General features: G+C 45.2%; 1 protein-coding gene across 2 annotated transcripts in view; it reads right to left on the reverse strand.

Annotated features, from left to right (window-relative positions):
* The window catches only part of LOC115194595 (galactose-3-O-sulfotransferase 2), a 50,058-nt gene that overhangs the window by 12,271 nt on the left and 20,816 nt on the right, over positions 1 to 16,971 (reverse strand). The window contains exon 1 of one of the 2 annotated variants that reach the window (XM_029754433.1): positions 1,603 to 2,002. The exons of the other annotated variant lie outside the window; for it this stretch is intronic. Within the exon in view, the coding sequence (XP_029610293.1) occupies positions 1,603 to 1,625 (23 nt within the window). The 5' untranslated portion in view covers positions 1,626 to 2,002. Of the gene's footprint in view, positions 1 to 1,602; positions 2,003 to 16,971 lie in introns of those variants that run through there. 2 annotated transcript variants of the gene reach the window in all.

The raw sequence follows: 16,971 nt of genomic DNA on the forward strand, positions 1-16,971 counted from the left end.
CTGGGCAGAGAGAGAGAAAAATAAATATTATTATTATTGTTATATTATTATTTAAGGGTCCAGATCGACATAGGCCCCAACCGCATCCTTCTGGGGAGAGAGAGAGACAGAGGCTGGGAGGGAGAGAATTGCAAAGGGTCATCAAACAAATATGATATAACACACCAAGCTAATATAAGGGGAGGGGAGAGGGGGAGACAGAAAGGACAAATAAATATGGAGAACAGAAAGAGGGAGTGTGAGAGCTCGGAGAGAGAGGCAGAGTTGTATGGCTCACCAAACAAATATGACTTGAGGGTTGTGAAGACCAGCATCATTCAGCTAGTACAGTACACTCTGAGTCTGATGTTGTTCAGACTCAGTGTACTGTACTATAAACAGAGCAGTGAATGACAATTTATCAGCGCTACGACGCTTGCAAAATCGTGGGAGTAGACAAAAAATACATTTTTAGGGGGGGGTGAACTCAGTTGGGCTCTCAATTTACTGTTGCAAGTTAGAACAGTAGACTACACAAGATGCAATTTCGAAATGTGTTTTTTTCTCTTATGTCGGTCACTGATAGTCACTCAATTAGCCCATGTCAGCTAACATTTTTTAGATTGGTAAATTAGTGTAGCGGCCAGCTATCTAAACTAAGTAATCATGGTCGAATTACCGGCCCCAATAGATTTTCAGTTTAACTCAGATATAACAACCCGTAAACATTTCTCTCCACCCTATGGAAAGATGTGTTTAATTGCAGGAAATTTGCTCATGGCAAAATGTGTACAATTGCCCGAAATTAACTAATGCCCATCCCTGGTTTAGTGGTACTGTAATTACATCAATGGACTATGCAACGCCTCACTGACTCACTGTTCACCACAGGACGTTTTGCATGAAGAACTTAAACAAATGCCAGAACAATAACATGCATTGTACTGCTAGATAGCTGGTTACAGGTCTCACCACCTGTCCCACTGTAATGTTTGGCACAGTATCTATAACCACCCACGCTTCTGTGAGTGCTACAATACACGGATTTATTACTATAATAAAATAATTGATAAAAACGGAGATAGAGGGGGGGAAATATACTTAATGCCCAGATGTTCAATCAAGAACAAAGATTTCCGGGCTGAAAGATGAATCAAGCAATTACACAAGAACAGCATAGCGTTTATTGAAAATGAATTTTGCTTGATAGCCTACAACATAGCCGAATCATAAACAGCGTCTGCCAAAACACGGATTTGATTTTGTCACACAAGCAAGCATGATGATTCGACTTGCTACAAGCAAGGCAGCCAATGGCGAGGCGAAGTTAGGCTATATTTCGAGACGCCAACATACATTATATAACGCAATGACTGCTCAATGAAGAGTATAAGCAAGACACATTCTCGCACGAACGAAAGGGGGGGGGGCTTTGTTTGGTAAGGCAAAGGCTTCTCTCCTTTCAGGTCCTGTCTGCACGGACCACAGCTGCGGTCACTATCAATCTCAGCTTCAGTTTAAATCATAATTTCAGAGCCCTATCTATCGTTCTCAACCACCGTTGTGTTCCCGCCGCCAATGCAAGCCCCCGGTCCCGACCGAACATAACCCCGATGTGCTTACCTCGCTCTCCGTTTGAAAACCATGATAGAACTGGGCCCGTGTCGGTGTCGGTGTTGTGGTGCAGTGGTTGGCGGCAGCAGCAGCCACCGTGCATCTCGACGGCTTGAGCCCTGGCCGTGCCTTGACCCGAAAACCACCGACGATAGGCTTCAAAATAATCAAGCCATCGAGAGAGAGATATAGTACAACGGGTATTATTGTCGCCTGTATAAAATACCAGAGGTTTTTGCTTTTACGACTGTAGTGTACAGTATTGGGGGTACATTCCGCGGCCGCCCTCAAAGTGCTGATTGTCAAGCTTTTATTTTGCGCCCTTTCCTGGTTGGCTGCTCCTTCAAGGCTCCATGATAAAACATGTTTGGTATGCGTTATGTATGTGTGTGATGAGAGGCGGGGGAGTAACACACACACACAGATAGAGATTGCTGTGCCCACTGCACTGTGATTCGGTTGAGCTCTGACGTCATGGATCTAGCCTTCGGGTAGTTTGCTCGGATGATGCATGACAGAACGAACGAAGGTGCAGAGCAGAGTCCTGGGGGGTATCCTATAGCAACAGGGGCAGACTGGGATCAGACATCGGCTCTGGGATTTCACAATGGCCCATTTTTTCCCCTTGAAATCCATTAATAGCCCAATAATTGTCATTTTGAGCAACAAAAAAACTATACTGAACCAAAATATAAACTCAACATGCAACAATTTTACATATTACAGTTCATATAAGGAAGTCAGTCAATTGAAACACATTCATTAGGCCCGAATCTATGGATTTCACATGACTGGGCATGGGGGGGCCTGGGATGGCATAGGCCCACCCACTTGGGAGCCAGGCCCACCCACTGGGGAGTCAGGATCAGCCAATCAGAAGGATTTTTTGGGGCCTTCCTTTTTTTATATATATTTACAGACGGAAATACTCCTCAGTTTCATGGCTGGTCTCAGACAATCCCGTAAGTGAAGAGGTCTGGCGTGGTTACACGTGGTCTGTTGGATCGGAGGGTGAGGGCTAGGGCCATTCCCCCCAGAAATGTCCGGGAACATGCAGGTGCCTTGGTGGAAGAGTGGGGTAACATCTCACAGCAAGAACTGGCAAATCTAGTGCAGTCCATGAGGATGAGATGCACTGCAGTACTTAATGCAGCTGGTGGCCACACCAGATACTGACTGTTACTTTTGATTTTGCCCCCCCCCCCCTTTGTTCAGGGACACATTATTACATTTCTGTTAGTCACATGTCTGTGGAACTTGTTCAGTTTATGTCTCAGTTGTTGAATCTTGTGTTCATGCAAATATTTACACATGTTAAGTTTGCTAAAAGTAAACACAGTTGACAGTTCTTTTTTTGCTGTTTAGAACTCAACGGGTTTTCTTTAATGGAAGCGTGTCTAATGTCAAACATGTAAAGTGTGGTGTACCGCAGGGCAGCTCTCTAGGCCCTCTACTCTTTTCTATTTTTACCAATGACCTGCCACTGGCATTAAACAAAACATGTGTGTCCATGTATGCTGATGATTCAACCATATACGCATGAGCAACCACAGATAATGAAGTCACTCAAACCCTTAACAAAGAGTTGCAGTCTGTTTTGGAATGGGTGGCCAGTAATAAACTGGTCCTGAACATCTCTAAAACTAAGAGCATTATATTTGGTACATATCATTCCTTAAGTGCTAGACCTCAGCTGAATCTGGTAATGAATGGTGTGGCTGTTGAGCAAGTTGAGGAGACTAAATTACTTGGCTTTACCTTAGATTGTTAACTGTCATGGTCAAAACATATAGATTCAATGGTTGCAAAGATGGGGAGAGGTCTAGCCGTAATAAATAGATGCTCTGCTTTTTTGACACCACACTCCAAAAAGCAAGTTCTGCAGGCTCTAGTTTTGTCTAATCTTAATTATTGTCCAGTCGTGTGGTCCTGTGCTGCAAGGAAAGACCTAGTTAAGCTGCAGCTGGCCCAGAACAGAGCGGCACGTCTTTTGCTCTTAATTGTAATCAGAGGGCTGATATAAATACTATGCATGCCAGTCTCTCTTGGCTAAGAGTTGAGGAGAGACTGACTGCATCACTTCTTCTTTTTATAAGAAACATTAATGTGTTGAAACTCCCAAATTGTTTGCATAGTCAACTTACACACAGCTCTGACATACACACTTATCCCACCAGACATGCCACCAGGGGTCTTTTCATAGTCCCCAAATCCAGTACAAATTCAAGAAAAAGTACAGTATTATATATAGAGCCCTTATTGCATGGAACTTCCTTCCATCGCATATTGCTGAAATAAACAGCAAACCTGGTTTCAAAAAACAGATAAAGCAACACCTTGCGGCACAATGCCTCTCCCCTATTTGACCTAGATAGTTTGTGTGTATGCATTAATATATAGGCTACGTCTGCTTTTTTTAAATGTATGTGGTTCTGTCCTTGAGCTGTTCTTGTCTAATGATGTTCTGTATTATGTCATTCTGTATTATGTTTCATGTTTTGTGTGGACCCCAGGAAGAGTAGCTGCTGCTTTTGCAACAGCCAATGGGGATCCTAATAAAATACCTAATACCAAATATCTGTCATTGTCTAGATATGATAAAGTCAAGAGAACTGTTACCAGGCTGAAATATTTAAGATAAGATATTTTGGCAAGGTGTACTGTACCTGTAACATAATTACCACAGTAACATCACACAAATGTATGCTGCTAGATTGCTATGGGCTGCAATAGAGAGACAGAGAGAGAGACAGAGAGTGAGTTAGAGTGCGAGAAAAAGAGAGTGTGACAGAGAGAGAGACAGAGAGAAAGAGAGTGAGAGACAGAGAGAGAGTGAGAGAGACAGAGTGAGACAGAGAGAGAAAGTGAGAGACAGATAGAGAGAGAGACAGACAGGTAGAAAAAGAAAGAAAGAGAGCAAGAAGAGAGACAGAGTGAGAAAGAGAAAGGGAGAAGAGAGAGAAAGAGAGAGAGAGAGATTAAGCCCTTTGAATTAAATGGGCAGTGATGCAGTCAAACCAGTCAGACCAGCCAAACCAGTCAAAGCTTATGTTCAACATAAAGTATGTGTATGCCAAATTGTTCTTACTCAGGCAGTTGCCTGAGACCTTCACCAGGGACCACAACAGCACATAGACCTAGTAATACTGGGCCACAAAGTCGACTCCGGTGAGTGAGAGTAATTGCATGCCTGTGTAACAGTGTAGGTTCCGTCCCTCTCCTCGCCCCAACCTGGGCTCGAACCAGGGACCCTTGCACACATCAACAACTGACACCCACGAAGCATCGTTACCCATCGCGCCACAAAAGCCACGGCCCTTGCAACGCAAGGGGAAACCCTACCTCAAGTCTCAGAGCGAGTGACGTCACCGACTGAAACGCTATTAGCGCGCACCACCGCTACCTAACTAGCCATTTCACATCAGTTACATATATATATGTGTGTGTGTATTATTTAACCGTTATTTAACTAGGCAAGTCAGTTAAGAACAAATTCTTATTTACAATGACGGCCTACCCCGGCCAAACCCGGACGCTGGGCCAATTGTGTGCCGCCCTATTGGACACCCAATCACGGACGGATGTGATTCAGCCTATGAACATTAGCTCTAACAACAAGCTCCTCACATCCACTGCAGTACACAGCTAACATGACATATCAAAATAATTAGTTCAATCATGTAAATTGACAACATCTCATGCACTTTAGCTAGTAAACCAAAGATAATTTATAGTTTGGTCAAAACTATTGTCAATTGCTGCAACCTGGGCTGTCCCATGCCTCTCAGACGTTTCTGTCATTGGGGAAAGTCAGTTTTGACATGACACCGATGTCAGCAAAACTAAAGCACAAGCATTCGAAACATGAAATAAATATATAAATATATTACACTACCCAATGTGAACCCAAGCTAATACAAAAAAAATGTCATACTTTAGCAATGAAAACTATTTAACAAATTACACGTGGTCAACTCATTACTAGCCATATGGGCCTATATTGCATTAAAACAAACATTTAATAAGAAGGCGAGCAACTCTGTGGTATAGTTTTTAATCAAAGTATACAGATATACAACAATAGATCATCAAACCACACAACCACGCATCCTAGTATTTCTGACCATTTAGAAATGTTCTGAGCGAGCAGTAACATAACAGTCATCCTATCCTCTGAGTGACATTTAAGTTAAGCAATGTGGCTGCTATGTCTTTGGCATAGGTTAGGTTATCAGGCCTACTGTAGGCTTCTTCTTGGCATCCCCTGGTCAGATGTTAGTAGGCTCTTTAGAGGTCTTGGGTGTACATGTATTTCTTCTGTCTTTGGCAAATGTGCTCCCTCTCCGGCCTCTAGGTCACCAGGCTGCTCGTTATGGCGCACACCTCAAATCAAAGTTTATTTGTCACGTGCGCCGAATACAACAGGTATTCACCTTACAGTGAAAAGCTGACCTACAGGCTCTATCCAATAGTGCAAAAAAGGCATTACGTGAACAATAGGTACGTAAAGAAATAAAACAACAGTAAAATGACAGGCTATATACAGTAGCGAGGCTATAAAAGTAGCGAGGCTACATGCAGACACCGGTTAGTCAGGCTGATTGAGGTAGTATGTACATGTAGATATGGTTAAAGTGACTATGCATATATGATGAACAGAGAGTAACAGTAGCGTAAAAGAGGGGTTGGCGGGTGGTGGGTGGGACACAATGCAGATAGCCCGGTTAGCCAATGTGCGGGAGCACTGGTTGGTCGGCTCAATTGAGGTAGTATGTACATGAATGTATAGTTAAAGTGACTACGCATATATGATAAACAGAGAGTAGCAGCAGCGTAAAAAGAGGGGTGGGGTTGGGGGGGCACACAATGCAAATAGTCCGGGTAGCCATTTGATTACCTGTTCAGGAGTCTTATGGCTTGGGGGGAAAAACTGTTGAGAAGCCTTTTTGTCCTAGACTTGGCACTCCGGTTCCGATTGCCTTGCGGAAGTAGAGAGAACAGTCTATGACTGGGGTGGCTGTCAGGGCCTTCCTCTGACACCGCCCCGTGTAGAGGTCCTGGATGGCAGGCAGCTTAGCCCCAGTGATGTACTGGGCCATACACACTACCCTCTGTAGTGCCTTGCGGTCAGAGGCTGAGCAATTGCCGTAGCAGGCAGGATGCTCTCAATGTTGCAGCTGTAGAACCTTTGGAGGATCTCAGGACCCATGCCAAATCTTTTTAGTTTCCTGAGGGGGAATAGGCTTTATCGTGCCCTCTTCACGACTGTCTTGGTGTGTTTGGACCATTCTAGTTTGTTATTTATGTGGACACCAAGGAACTTGAAGCTCTCAACCTGCTCCACTACAGCCCCGTCGATGAGAATGGGGGCGTGCTCGGTCATCCTTTTCCTATAGTCCACAATCATCGCCATAGTCTTGGTTACATTGAGGGATAGGTTGTTATTCTGCCACCACCCGGCCAGGTCTCTGACATCCTCCTCCCTATCCTCCCTATGCAAACTTAATGGTGTTGGAGTCGTGCCTGGCCATGCAGTTGTGGGTGAACAGGGAGTACAGGAGGGGACTGAGCACGCACCCTTGGGGAGCTCCAGTGTTGAGGATCAGCGCGGCAGATATATTGCTACCTACCCTCACCACCTGGGAGCGGCCAGTCAGGAAGTCCAGGATCCAGTTGCAGAGGGAGGTGTTTAGTCCCAGGATTCTTTGCTTAGTGATGAGCTTTGAGGGTACTCTGGTGTTGAACGCTGAGCTATAGTCAATGAATAGCATTCTCACATAAGTGTTCCTTTTGTCCAGGTGGGAAATGGCAGTGTGGAGTGAAATAGAGATTGCCTCATCTGTGGATCTGTTTTGGTGGTATGCAAATTGGAGTGGGTGTAGGGTTTCTGGGATAATGGTTTTGATGTGAGCCATTACCAACCTTTCAAAGAACTTCATGGCTATGGACGTGAGTGCTACGGGTCAGTAGTCATTTAGGCAGGTTGCCTTTGTGTTCTTGGGCACAGGGACTATGGTGGTCTGCTTGAAACATTTTGGAATTACAGACTCAATCAAGGACATGTTGAAAATGTTGGTGAAGACACCTGCCAGTTGGTTAGCACATTCCCGGAGCAAATATCCTGGTAATCTGTCTGGCCCCGCAGCCTTGTGTATGTTGACCTGTTTAAAGGTCTTACACACGTAGGCTTCAGAGAGTGTGATCACCCAGTCACCCGGAACAGCTGATGCTCTCATGCATGCCTCAGTGTTGCATGCCTCGAAGCGAGCATAGAAGTGATTTAGCTCATCTGGTAGGCTCGTGTCACTGGGCAGCTCGCGGCTGTGCTTCCCTTTGTAGTCTGTAATAGTTTGCAAGCCCTGCCACATAAGACGAGCGTCAGAGCCGGTGTAGTATGGTATCTTAGCCCTGTATTGACACTTTGCATGTTTGATGGTTCGTCGCAGGGCATAGCGGGATTTCGTGTAAGCTTCCAGGTTAGAGTCCCGTACCTTGAAAGTGGCAACTCTACCCTTTAGCTCAGTGCGAATATTGCCTGGCTTCTGGTTGGGGTATGTACATACAGTCACTGTGGGGACGACGTCCTCTACATACTCATTGATAAAGCCAGTGACTGATGTGGTGTACTCCTCAATGCCATCGGAGGAATCCCGGAACATTTTCCAGTCTGTGATAGCAAAACAGTCCTGTAGCTTAGCATCTGCTTCATCTGACCATTTTTTCATAGAGCGAGTCACTGGTGCTTCCTGCTTTAATTTTTGCTTGTAAGCAGTAATCAGGAGGATAGAGTTGTGTTAGGATTTACCAAATGGAGGGCGAGGAATAGCTTTGTACACGTCTCTGTGTGTGGAGTACAGGTGATCTAGAATTTTTTCCCTCTGGTTGCACATTTAACATGTTGATAGAAATTTTGTTGTACTGATTTAAGTTTCCCTGCATTAAAGTCTCCGGCCACTGGGAGCGTCGCCTCTGGGTGAGGGGTTTCCTGTTTGCTTATTTCCTTATACAGCTGACTAAGTGTGGTCTTAGTGCCAGCATCTGTCTGTGGTGGTAAATAAACAGCCACGAAAGTATAGCTGAAAACTCTCTAGACAAGTGGTGTGTCCTGCAATTTATCACAATATACTGTACTTCAGGCGAGCAAAATCTAGAGACTTCCTTAAATTTCGTGCACCAGCTGTTGTTTACAAATACCAGGCTGGAGAGACGCACTGGAGACCGGATGCGTGGAGCAGGCACAGGATATACTGGGCCGTGGAGGCGCACTGGAGGTCTGGAGCGTAGGGCTAGCACAACCCGTCCTGGCTGGATGCTCACTTTAGCCCGGCAAGTGCGGGGCACTGGCACAGGACGCACTGGGCTGTGAAGGCGCACTGGCGACACAGTGCGTAGAGCCGGCGCAGGACATCCTGGACCGAGGAGGCGTACTGGAGACCAGGAGCGCTGAGCCGGCACAACCCGTCCTGGCTGAATGCTCACTTTAGCCTGGCAAATGCAGGGAGCCGGCAACAAGCGCACCGGGCTGTGAATACGCACTGGGGATACCGTACTCATCACCGCATAACACGGTGCCTGACTGGTCACACGTTCCCCACGGTAAGCACGGGGAGTTGGCTCAGGTCTACACCCTGACTCTGCCAATCTCCCCGTATGCCCCCCCCCCCCCATTTTTGGGCATAAAATGGAATCCACTCTACATTACTACAGAGATGACCTCTTCATACGTCAACACTTGCTACTCATGGGTTGCATGTTTTGTCACAATACATTTTATTTTGAAGACTGATGCCTGACTGAACGTACTATTCAACGCAGATATTTCAAGAGGCAAATCATTTATATGAAAATATTTTGTCATTGTGATGTGGCCAGATTGTCTGTAGATGCAGTATAACTTTAGCTAGCTAACGTTAGCATTAATTTTCCTACTTATTATTTTCCTACTTTAGCAATGTCATTGTATTTCAGGTACACAATAGTGTAATTTAGACTAAACAGTCATTAGCCCCACTTGACTTTCAGGCACCACTTTGGCTGAGGCTAAATATAAATGCTGACGCTAGCTAGCTATATACATTACATTGGCTGAAATTGACCTATGAAGTCATGAAGTGTGATTTGTAAACATAACACCACAGACTCTGCATAGCAAATTCATGTGGTGCTTAGAAAAGATAGGCAAGCTAGCTAGTCTGGCTAGCTCTACAACATGGCAAAAATATATAGCCTAACACTTTGTTGGAACATAGTACAATTAATTTTAGATGACTAGCTAGATAGATATAAGGTATGATTTATACCAAAAAGTAATAGCATGTAGCCCTAAATGTTGCTAAACTAACATTCATTTTGAGGTTTGGCTTACCAGGTATGAGTGCACTAACGTTAAGGTCCATCAGTTACCAAAGTAGTTATCCAGTCTATCCGATCACCTGGGTCTTTCCATAACCTTCATCCAACTTCCCTTTTGGCTGACCAATGAATTTTTTTAGCAGATAAATGCTGTCAGTCTCCTGTTGAAAGCAGAGTATTGGTGGGACTTTTTTTCATCCCTTTCTGAAATGGCTTGTTGTGGGGTGACTGTCTGGGCAACCTTTTTAATGGGGTGACTGTAGTCTAATCAGGTGGTCTGGGGTCTTGGGAGAGGCAAGTGACCACTCGTCTGACATGAGAGAGCGCAGGCCAAGTTTCCCGCCAAATCTTACCAGACCACTGTTCTCTCAGGAGTGTCCAGAGACACAGGTTTAATTGATCGCGCAAACTTCAAAGCATTTTATTCTCTGAGCCTCGCCACTTTATTATGGCCATTTAGAGCTATCTGAATGAACAATTCTTACATATTTTACCTTTAAAGTGGCCCTCCAGTCTCCTTTCACCTCATTTGACACCTTATTTACTTAATAAAAGGCACATCTCAATAGGTGATCCAGGTAAGTCATGACATCACAAGTAGGGGGAGGGGGCTTTCCTCTTTTGTTCTCCAACGCTCCTCTATTGTTCCACAATCAAGGGGGAGGCCGATGACATCACAGATTCCCATCAGTCCAACTCCTTGAAGTTTCAAAAACACTATTTATTTGTTTTGCTCAAAACATATTTGTTTACCTGTATTTTAGTGTGTGTACTTCGTTGTATTTATACTTGGGATATCGCTTTTCAACAATCGGGAAAAAAAGAATCACTGGAGGACGTCTAAGTAGCTATAACTTAGAAAGTAGGTACAGATTTTATGCAGACAAATGTACTTAGGCTTACGTGGAATTTTCTTGACAGCGTGGACAAGGGTTTTCCTCGATATTGCTAACCGTTTCCACAAAATAAATCAGATTTAAGAAGCTAGCGGTTAGTAGAATGCAGTGATGTGTCCTATACGGAGCATTGGTGGCAAATCTGATGGCTGAATGGTAAAGAACATCTAGCCGCTCGAGAGCACCCTTACCTGCCGATCTATAAATGATGTCTCAGTAATCTAGCATGGGTAGGATGGTAATCTGAATCAGGGTTAGTTTGGCAGCTGGGGTGAAAGAGGAGCGATTACGATAGAGGAAACCAAATCTAGATTTAAATTTAGCCTGCAGCTTTGATATGTAATGGGAGAAGGACAGTGTACCGTCTAGCCATACTCCCAAATACTTGTATGAGGTGACTACCTCAAGCTCTAAACCCTCAGAGGTAGTAATCACACCGGTGGGTAGAGGGGCATTCTTCTTACCAAACCCCATGACCTTTGTTTTGAAGGTGTTCAGAGCAAGGTTAAGAGTACAGAAAGCTTGTTGGACACTAACAAAGCTTTGTTGTAGAGCATTTAACACAAAATCCGGGGAGGGGCCAGCTGAGTATAAGACTGTGTCATCTGCATATAAATGGATGAGAGAGCTTCCTACTGCCTGAGCTATGTTGTTGATGTAAATTGAGAAGAGCGTGGGGCCTAGGATCGAGCCTTGGGGTACTCCCTTGGTGACAGGCAGTGGCTGAGACAGCAGATGTTTTGACTTCATAAACTGCACTCTTTGAGAGAGGTAGTTAGCAAACCAGGCCAAAGACCCCTCAGAGACACCAATACTCCTTCGGCAGCCCACAAGAATGGAATGGTCTACCGTATCAAATGCTTCGGCCAAGTCAATAAAAATATCAGCACAACATTGCCTACAATCATGGGCAATGGTGATATCATTGAGGACCTTTAACCTCTCTAAGGCAGGTGGCACCAAATCATCCCACCTACGTAACAGCCAGTGGAATCCTGTGGCGCAATATTCAAATACCTTAGAAATGCTATTACTTCAATTTCTCAAACACATGACTATTTTACAGCATTTTAAAGACAAGACTCTCGTTAATCTAACCACACTGTCCGATTTCAAAAAGGCTTTACAACGAAAGCAAAACATTAGATTATGTCAGCAGAGTACCCAGCCAGAAATAATCAGACACACATTTTTCAAGCTAGCATATAATGTCACAAAAACCCAGAAGACAGCTAAATGCAGCACTAACCTTTGATGATCTTCATCAGATGACACACCTAGGACATTATGTTATACAATACATGCATGTTTTGTTCAATCAAGTTCATATTTATATCAAAAAACAGCTTTTTACATTAGCATGTGACGTTCAGAACTAGCATACCCCCCGCAAACTTCCGGCGAATTTACTAACAATTTACTAAATTACTCTTGATAAACGTTCACAAAAAGCATAACAATTATTTTAAGAATTATAGATACAGAACTCCTCTATGCACTCGATATGTCCGATTTTAAAATAGCTTTTTGGTGAAAGCACATTTTGCAATATTCTAAGTAGATAGCCCGGCATCACAGGGCTAGCTATTTAGACACCCAGCAAGTTTAGCCTTCACCAAACTCCGATTTACTATTAGAAAAGTTTGATTACCTTTGGTGTTCTTCGTCAGAATGCACTCCCAGGACTTCTACTTCAATAACAAATGTTGGTTTGGTCCCAAATAATCCATAGTTATATCCAAACAGCGGCGTTTTGTTCGTGCGCTCAAGACACTATCCGAAAGGGTAAAGAAGCACGACGCATTTCGTGACCAAAAAATTCTAAATATTCCATTACCGTACTTCGAAGCATGTCAACCGCTGTTTAAAATCAATTTTTATGCCATTTTTCTCGTAAAAAAGCGATAATATTCCGACCGGGAATCTGCGTTTAGGTAAAAAGACGAAAGAAAATAAAGCACGGGGTCGACTCGTGCACGCGCCTAAGTCCATTGTCCTCTGATCGGCCACTTGCCAAAAGCGCAAATGTGTTTCAGCCTGGGGCTGCCTCGATATCATTCAGCTTTTTCCCGGGCTCTGAGAGCCTATGGGAGCCGTAGGAAGTGTCACGTTACAGCAAAGATCCTCAGTCTTCAATAAACAGAGACAAGAAGAACAAGATCTTGTCAGAGAGGGCACTTCCTGTAAGGAATCTTCTCAGGTTTTTGCCTGCCATATCAGTTCTGTTATACTCACAGACACCATTCAAACAGTTTTAGAAACTTTAGGGTGTTTTCTATCCAAAGCCAATAATTATATGCATATTATAGTTACTGGGTAGGAGTAGTAACCAGATTAAATCGGGTACGTTTTTAATCCGGCCGTGTAAATACTGCCCCCTAGCCCTAACAGGTTAAAGTAACTCACTTTGGCCTTTCGGCTAGCCTGGGTGCATTTATTTCTCATTTGCCTGAACGAGAGCCAGTCAGCCTGAGTATGCGTGTGCCGAACCCAAATGCAATTCCTGAGGTGGAGTAACTCTGCAAGATCACGGTCGAACCTGTTTTTAATTGCTGCTCGTTATTGCGCACACCTCAAATCAAAGTTTATTTGTCACGTGCGCCGAATACAACAGGTATTCACCTTACAGTGAAAAGCTGACCTACAGGCTCTATCCAATAGTGCAAAAAAGGCATTAGGTGAACAATAGGTAGGTAAAGAAATAAAACAACAGTAAAATGACAGGCTATATACAGAAGCGAGGCTATAAAAGTAGCGAGGCTACATGCAGACACCGGTTAGTCAGGCTGATTGAGGTAGTATGTACATGTAGATATGGTTAAAGTGACTATGCATATATGATGAACAGAGAGTAGCAGTAGCATAAAAGAGGGGTTGGCGGGTGGTGGGTGGTGGGTGGGACACAATGCAGATAGCCCGGTTAGCCAATGTGCGGGAGCACTGGTTGGTCGGCTCAATTGAGGTAGTATGTACATGAATGTATAGTTAAAGTGACTACGCATATATGATAAACAGAGAGTAGCAGCAGCGTAAAAAGAGGGGTGGGGTTGGGGGGGCACACAATGCAAATAGTCCGGGTAGCCATTTGATTACCTGTTCAGGAGTCTTATGGCTTGGGGGGAAAAACTGTTGAGAAGCCTTTTTGTCCTAGACTTGGCACTCCGGTTCCGATTGCCTTGCGGAAGTAGAGAGAACAGTCTATGACTGGGGTGGCTGTCAGGGCCTTCCTCTGACACCGCTCCGTGTAGAGGTCCTGGATGGCAGGCAGCTTAGCCCCAGTGATGTACTGGGCCATACGCACTACCCTCTGTAGTGCCTTGCGGTCAGAGGCTGAGCAATTGCCGTAGCAGGCAGGATGCTCTCAATGTTGCAGCTGTAGAACCTTTGGAGGATCTCAGGACCCATGCCAAATCTTTTTAGTTTCCTGAGGGGGAATAGGCTTTATCGTGCCCTCTTCACGACTGTCTTGGTGTGTTTGGACCATTCTAGTTTGTTATTTATGTGGACACCAAGGAACTTGAAGCTCTCAACCTGCTCCACTACAGCCCCGTCAATGAGAATGGGGGCGTGCTCGGTCATCCTTTTCCTACAGTCCACAATCATCGCCATAGTCTTGGTTACATTGAGGGATAGGTTGTTATTCTGCCACCACCCGGCCAGGTCTCTGACATCCTCCTCCCTATCCTCCCTATGCAAACTTAATGGTGTTGGAGTCGTGCCTGGCCATGCAGTTGTGGGTGAACAGGGAGTACAGGAGGGGACTGAGCACGCACCCTTGGGGAGCTCCAGTGTTGAGGATCAGCGCGGCAGATATATTGCTACCTACCCTCACCACCTGGGAGCGGCCAGTCAGGAAGTCCAGGATCCAGTTGCAGAGGGAGGTGTTTAGTCCCAGGATTCTTTGCTTAGTGATGAGCTTTGAGGGTACTCTGGTGTTGAACGCTGAGCTATAGTCAATGAATAGCATTCTCACATAAGTGTTCCTTTTGTCCAGGTGGGAAATGGCAGTGTGGAGTGAAATAGAGATTGCCTCATCTGTGGATCTGTTTTGGTGGTATGCAAATTGGAGTGGGTGTAGGGTTTCTGGGATAATGGTGTTGATGTGAGCCATTACCAACCTTTCAAAGAACTTCATGGCTATGGACGTGAGTGCTACGGGTCAGTAGTCATTTAGGCAGGTTGCCTTTGTGTTCTTGGGCACAGGGACTATGGTGGTCTGCTTGAAACATTTTGGAATTACAGACTCAATCAAGGACATGTTGAAAATGTCGGTGAAGACACCTGCCAGTTGGTTAGCACATTCCCGGAGCAAATATCCTGGTAATCTGTCTGGCCCCGCAGCCTTGTGTATGTTGACCTGTTTAAAGGTCTTACACACGTAGGCTTCAGAGAGTGTGATCACCCAGTCATCCGGAACAGCTGATGCTCTCATGCATGCCTCAGTGTTGCATGCCTCGAAGCGAGCATAGAAGTGATTTAGCTCATCTGGTAGGCTCGTGTCACTGGGCAGCTCGCGGCTGTGCTTCCCTTTGTAGTCTGTAATAGTTTGCAAGCCCTGCCACATAAGACGAGCGTCAGAGCCGGTGTAGTATGGTATCTTAGCCCTGTATTGACACTTTGCATGTTTGATGGTTCGTCGCAGGGCATAGCGGGATTTCGTGTAAGCTTCCAGGTTAGAGTCCCGTACCTTGAAAGTGGCAACTCTACCCTTTAGCTCAGTGCGAATATTGCCTGGCTTCTGGTTGGGGTATGTACATACAGTCACTGTGGGGACGACGTCCTCTACATACTCATTGATAAAGCCAGTGACTGATGTGGTGTACTCCTCAATGCCATCGGAGGAATCCCGGAACATTTTCCAGTCTGTGATAGCAAAACAGTCCTGTAGCTTAGCATCTGCTTCATCTGACCGTTTTTTCATAGAGCGAGTCACTGGTGCTTCCTGCTTTAATTTTTGCTTGTAAGCAGTAATCAGGAGGATAGAGTTGTGTTAGGATTTACCAAATGGAGGGCGAGGAATAGCTTTGTACACGTCTCTGTGTGTGGAGTACAGGTGATCTAGAATTTTTTCCCTCTGGTTGCACATTTAACATGTTGATAGAAATTTTGTTGTACTGATTTAAGTTTCCCTGCATTAAAGTCTCCGGCCACTGGGAGCGTCGCCTCTGGGTGAGGGGTTTCCTGTTTGCTTATTTCCTTATACAGCTGACTAAGTGTGGTCTTAGTGCCAGCATCTGTCTGTGGTGGTAAATAAACAGCCACGAAAGTATAGCTGAAAACTCTCTAGACAAGTGGTGTGTCCTGCAATTTATCACAATATACTGTACTTCAGGCGAGCAAAATCTAGAGACTTCCTTAAATTTCGTGCACCAGCTGTTGTTTACAAATACCAGGCTGGAGAGACGCACTGGAGACCGGATGCGTGGAGCAGGCACAGGATATACTGGGCCGTGGAGGCGCACTGGAGGTCTGGAGCGTAGGGCTAGCACAACCCGTCCTGGCTGGATGCTCACTTTAGCCCGGCAAGTGCGGGGCACTGGCACAGGACGCACTGGGCTGTGAAGGCGCACTGGCGACACAGTGCGTAGAGCCGGCGCAGGACATCCTGGACCGAGGAGGCGTACTGGAGACCAGGAGCGCTGAGCCGGCACAACCCGTCCTGGCTGAATGCTCACTTTAGCCTGGCAAATGCAGGGAGCCGGCAACAAGCGCACCGGGCTGTGAATACGCACTGGGGATACCGTACTCATCACCGCATAACACGGTGCCTGACTGGTCACACGTTCCCCACGGTAAGCACGGGGAGTTGGCTCAGGTCTACACCCTGACTCTGCCAATCTCCCCGTATGCCCCCCCCCCCCCCCCATTTTTGGGCATAAAATGGAATCCACTCTACATTACTACAGAGATGACCTCTTCATACGTCAACACTTGCTACTCATGGGTTGCATGTTTTGTCACAATACATTTTATTTTGAAGACTGATGCCTGACTGAACGTACTATTCAACGCAGATATTTCAAGAGGCAAATCATTTATATGAAAATATTTTGTCATTGTGATGTGGCCAGATTGTCTGTAGATGCAGTATAACTTTAGCTAGCTAACGTTAGCATTAATTTTCCTACTT

Source organism: Salmo trutta, chromosome 5 (genome assembly GCF_901001165.1).
Source record: "Salmo trutta chromosome 5, fSalTru1.1, whole genome shotgun sequence".
In the NCBI taxonomy this organism is placed as follows: domain Eukaryota; kingdom Metazoa; phylum Chordata; class Actinopteri; order Salmoniformes; family Salmonidae; genus Salmo; species Salmo trutta.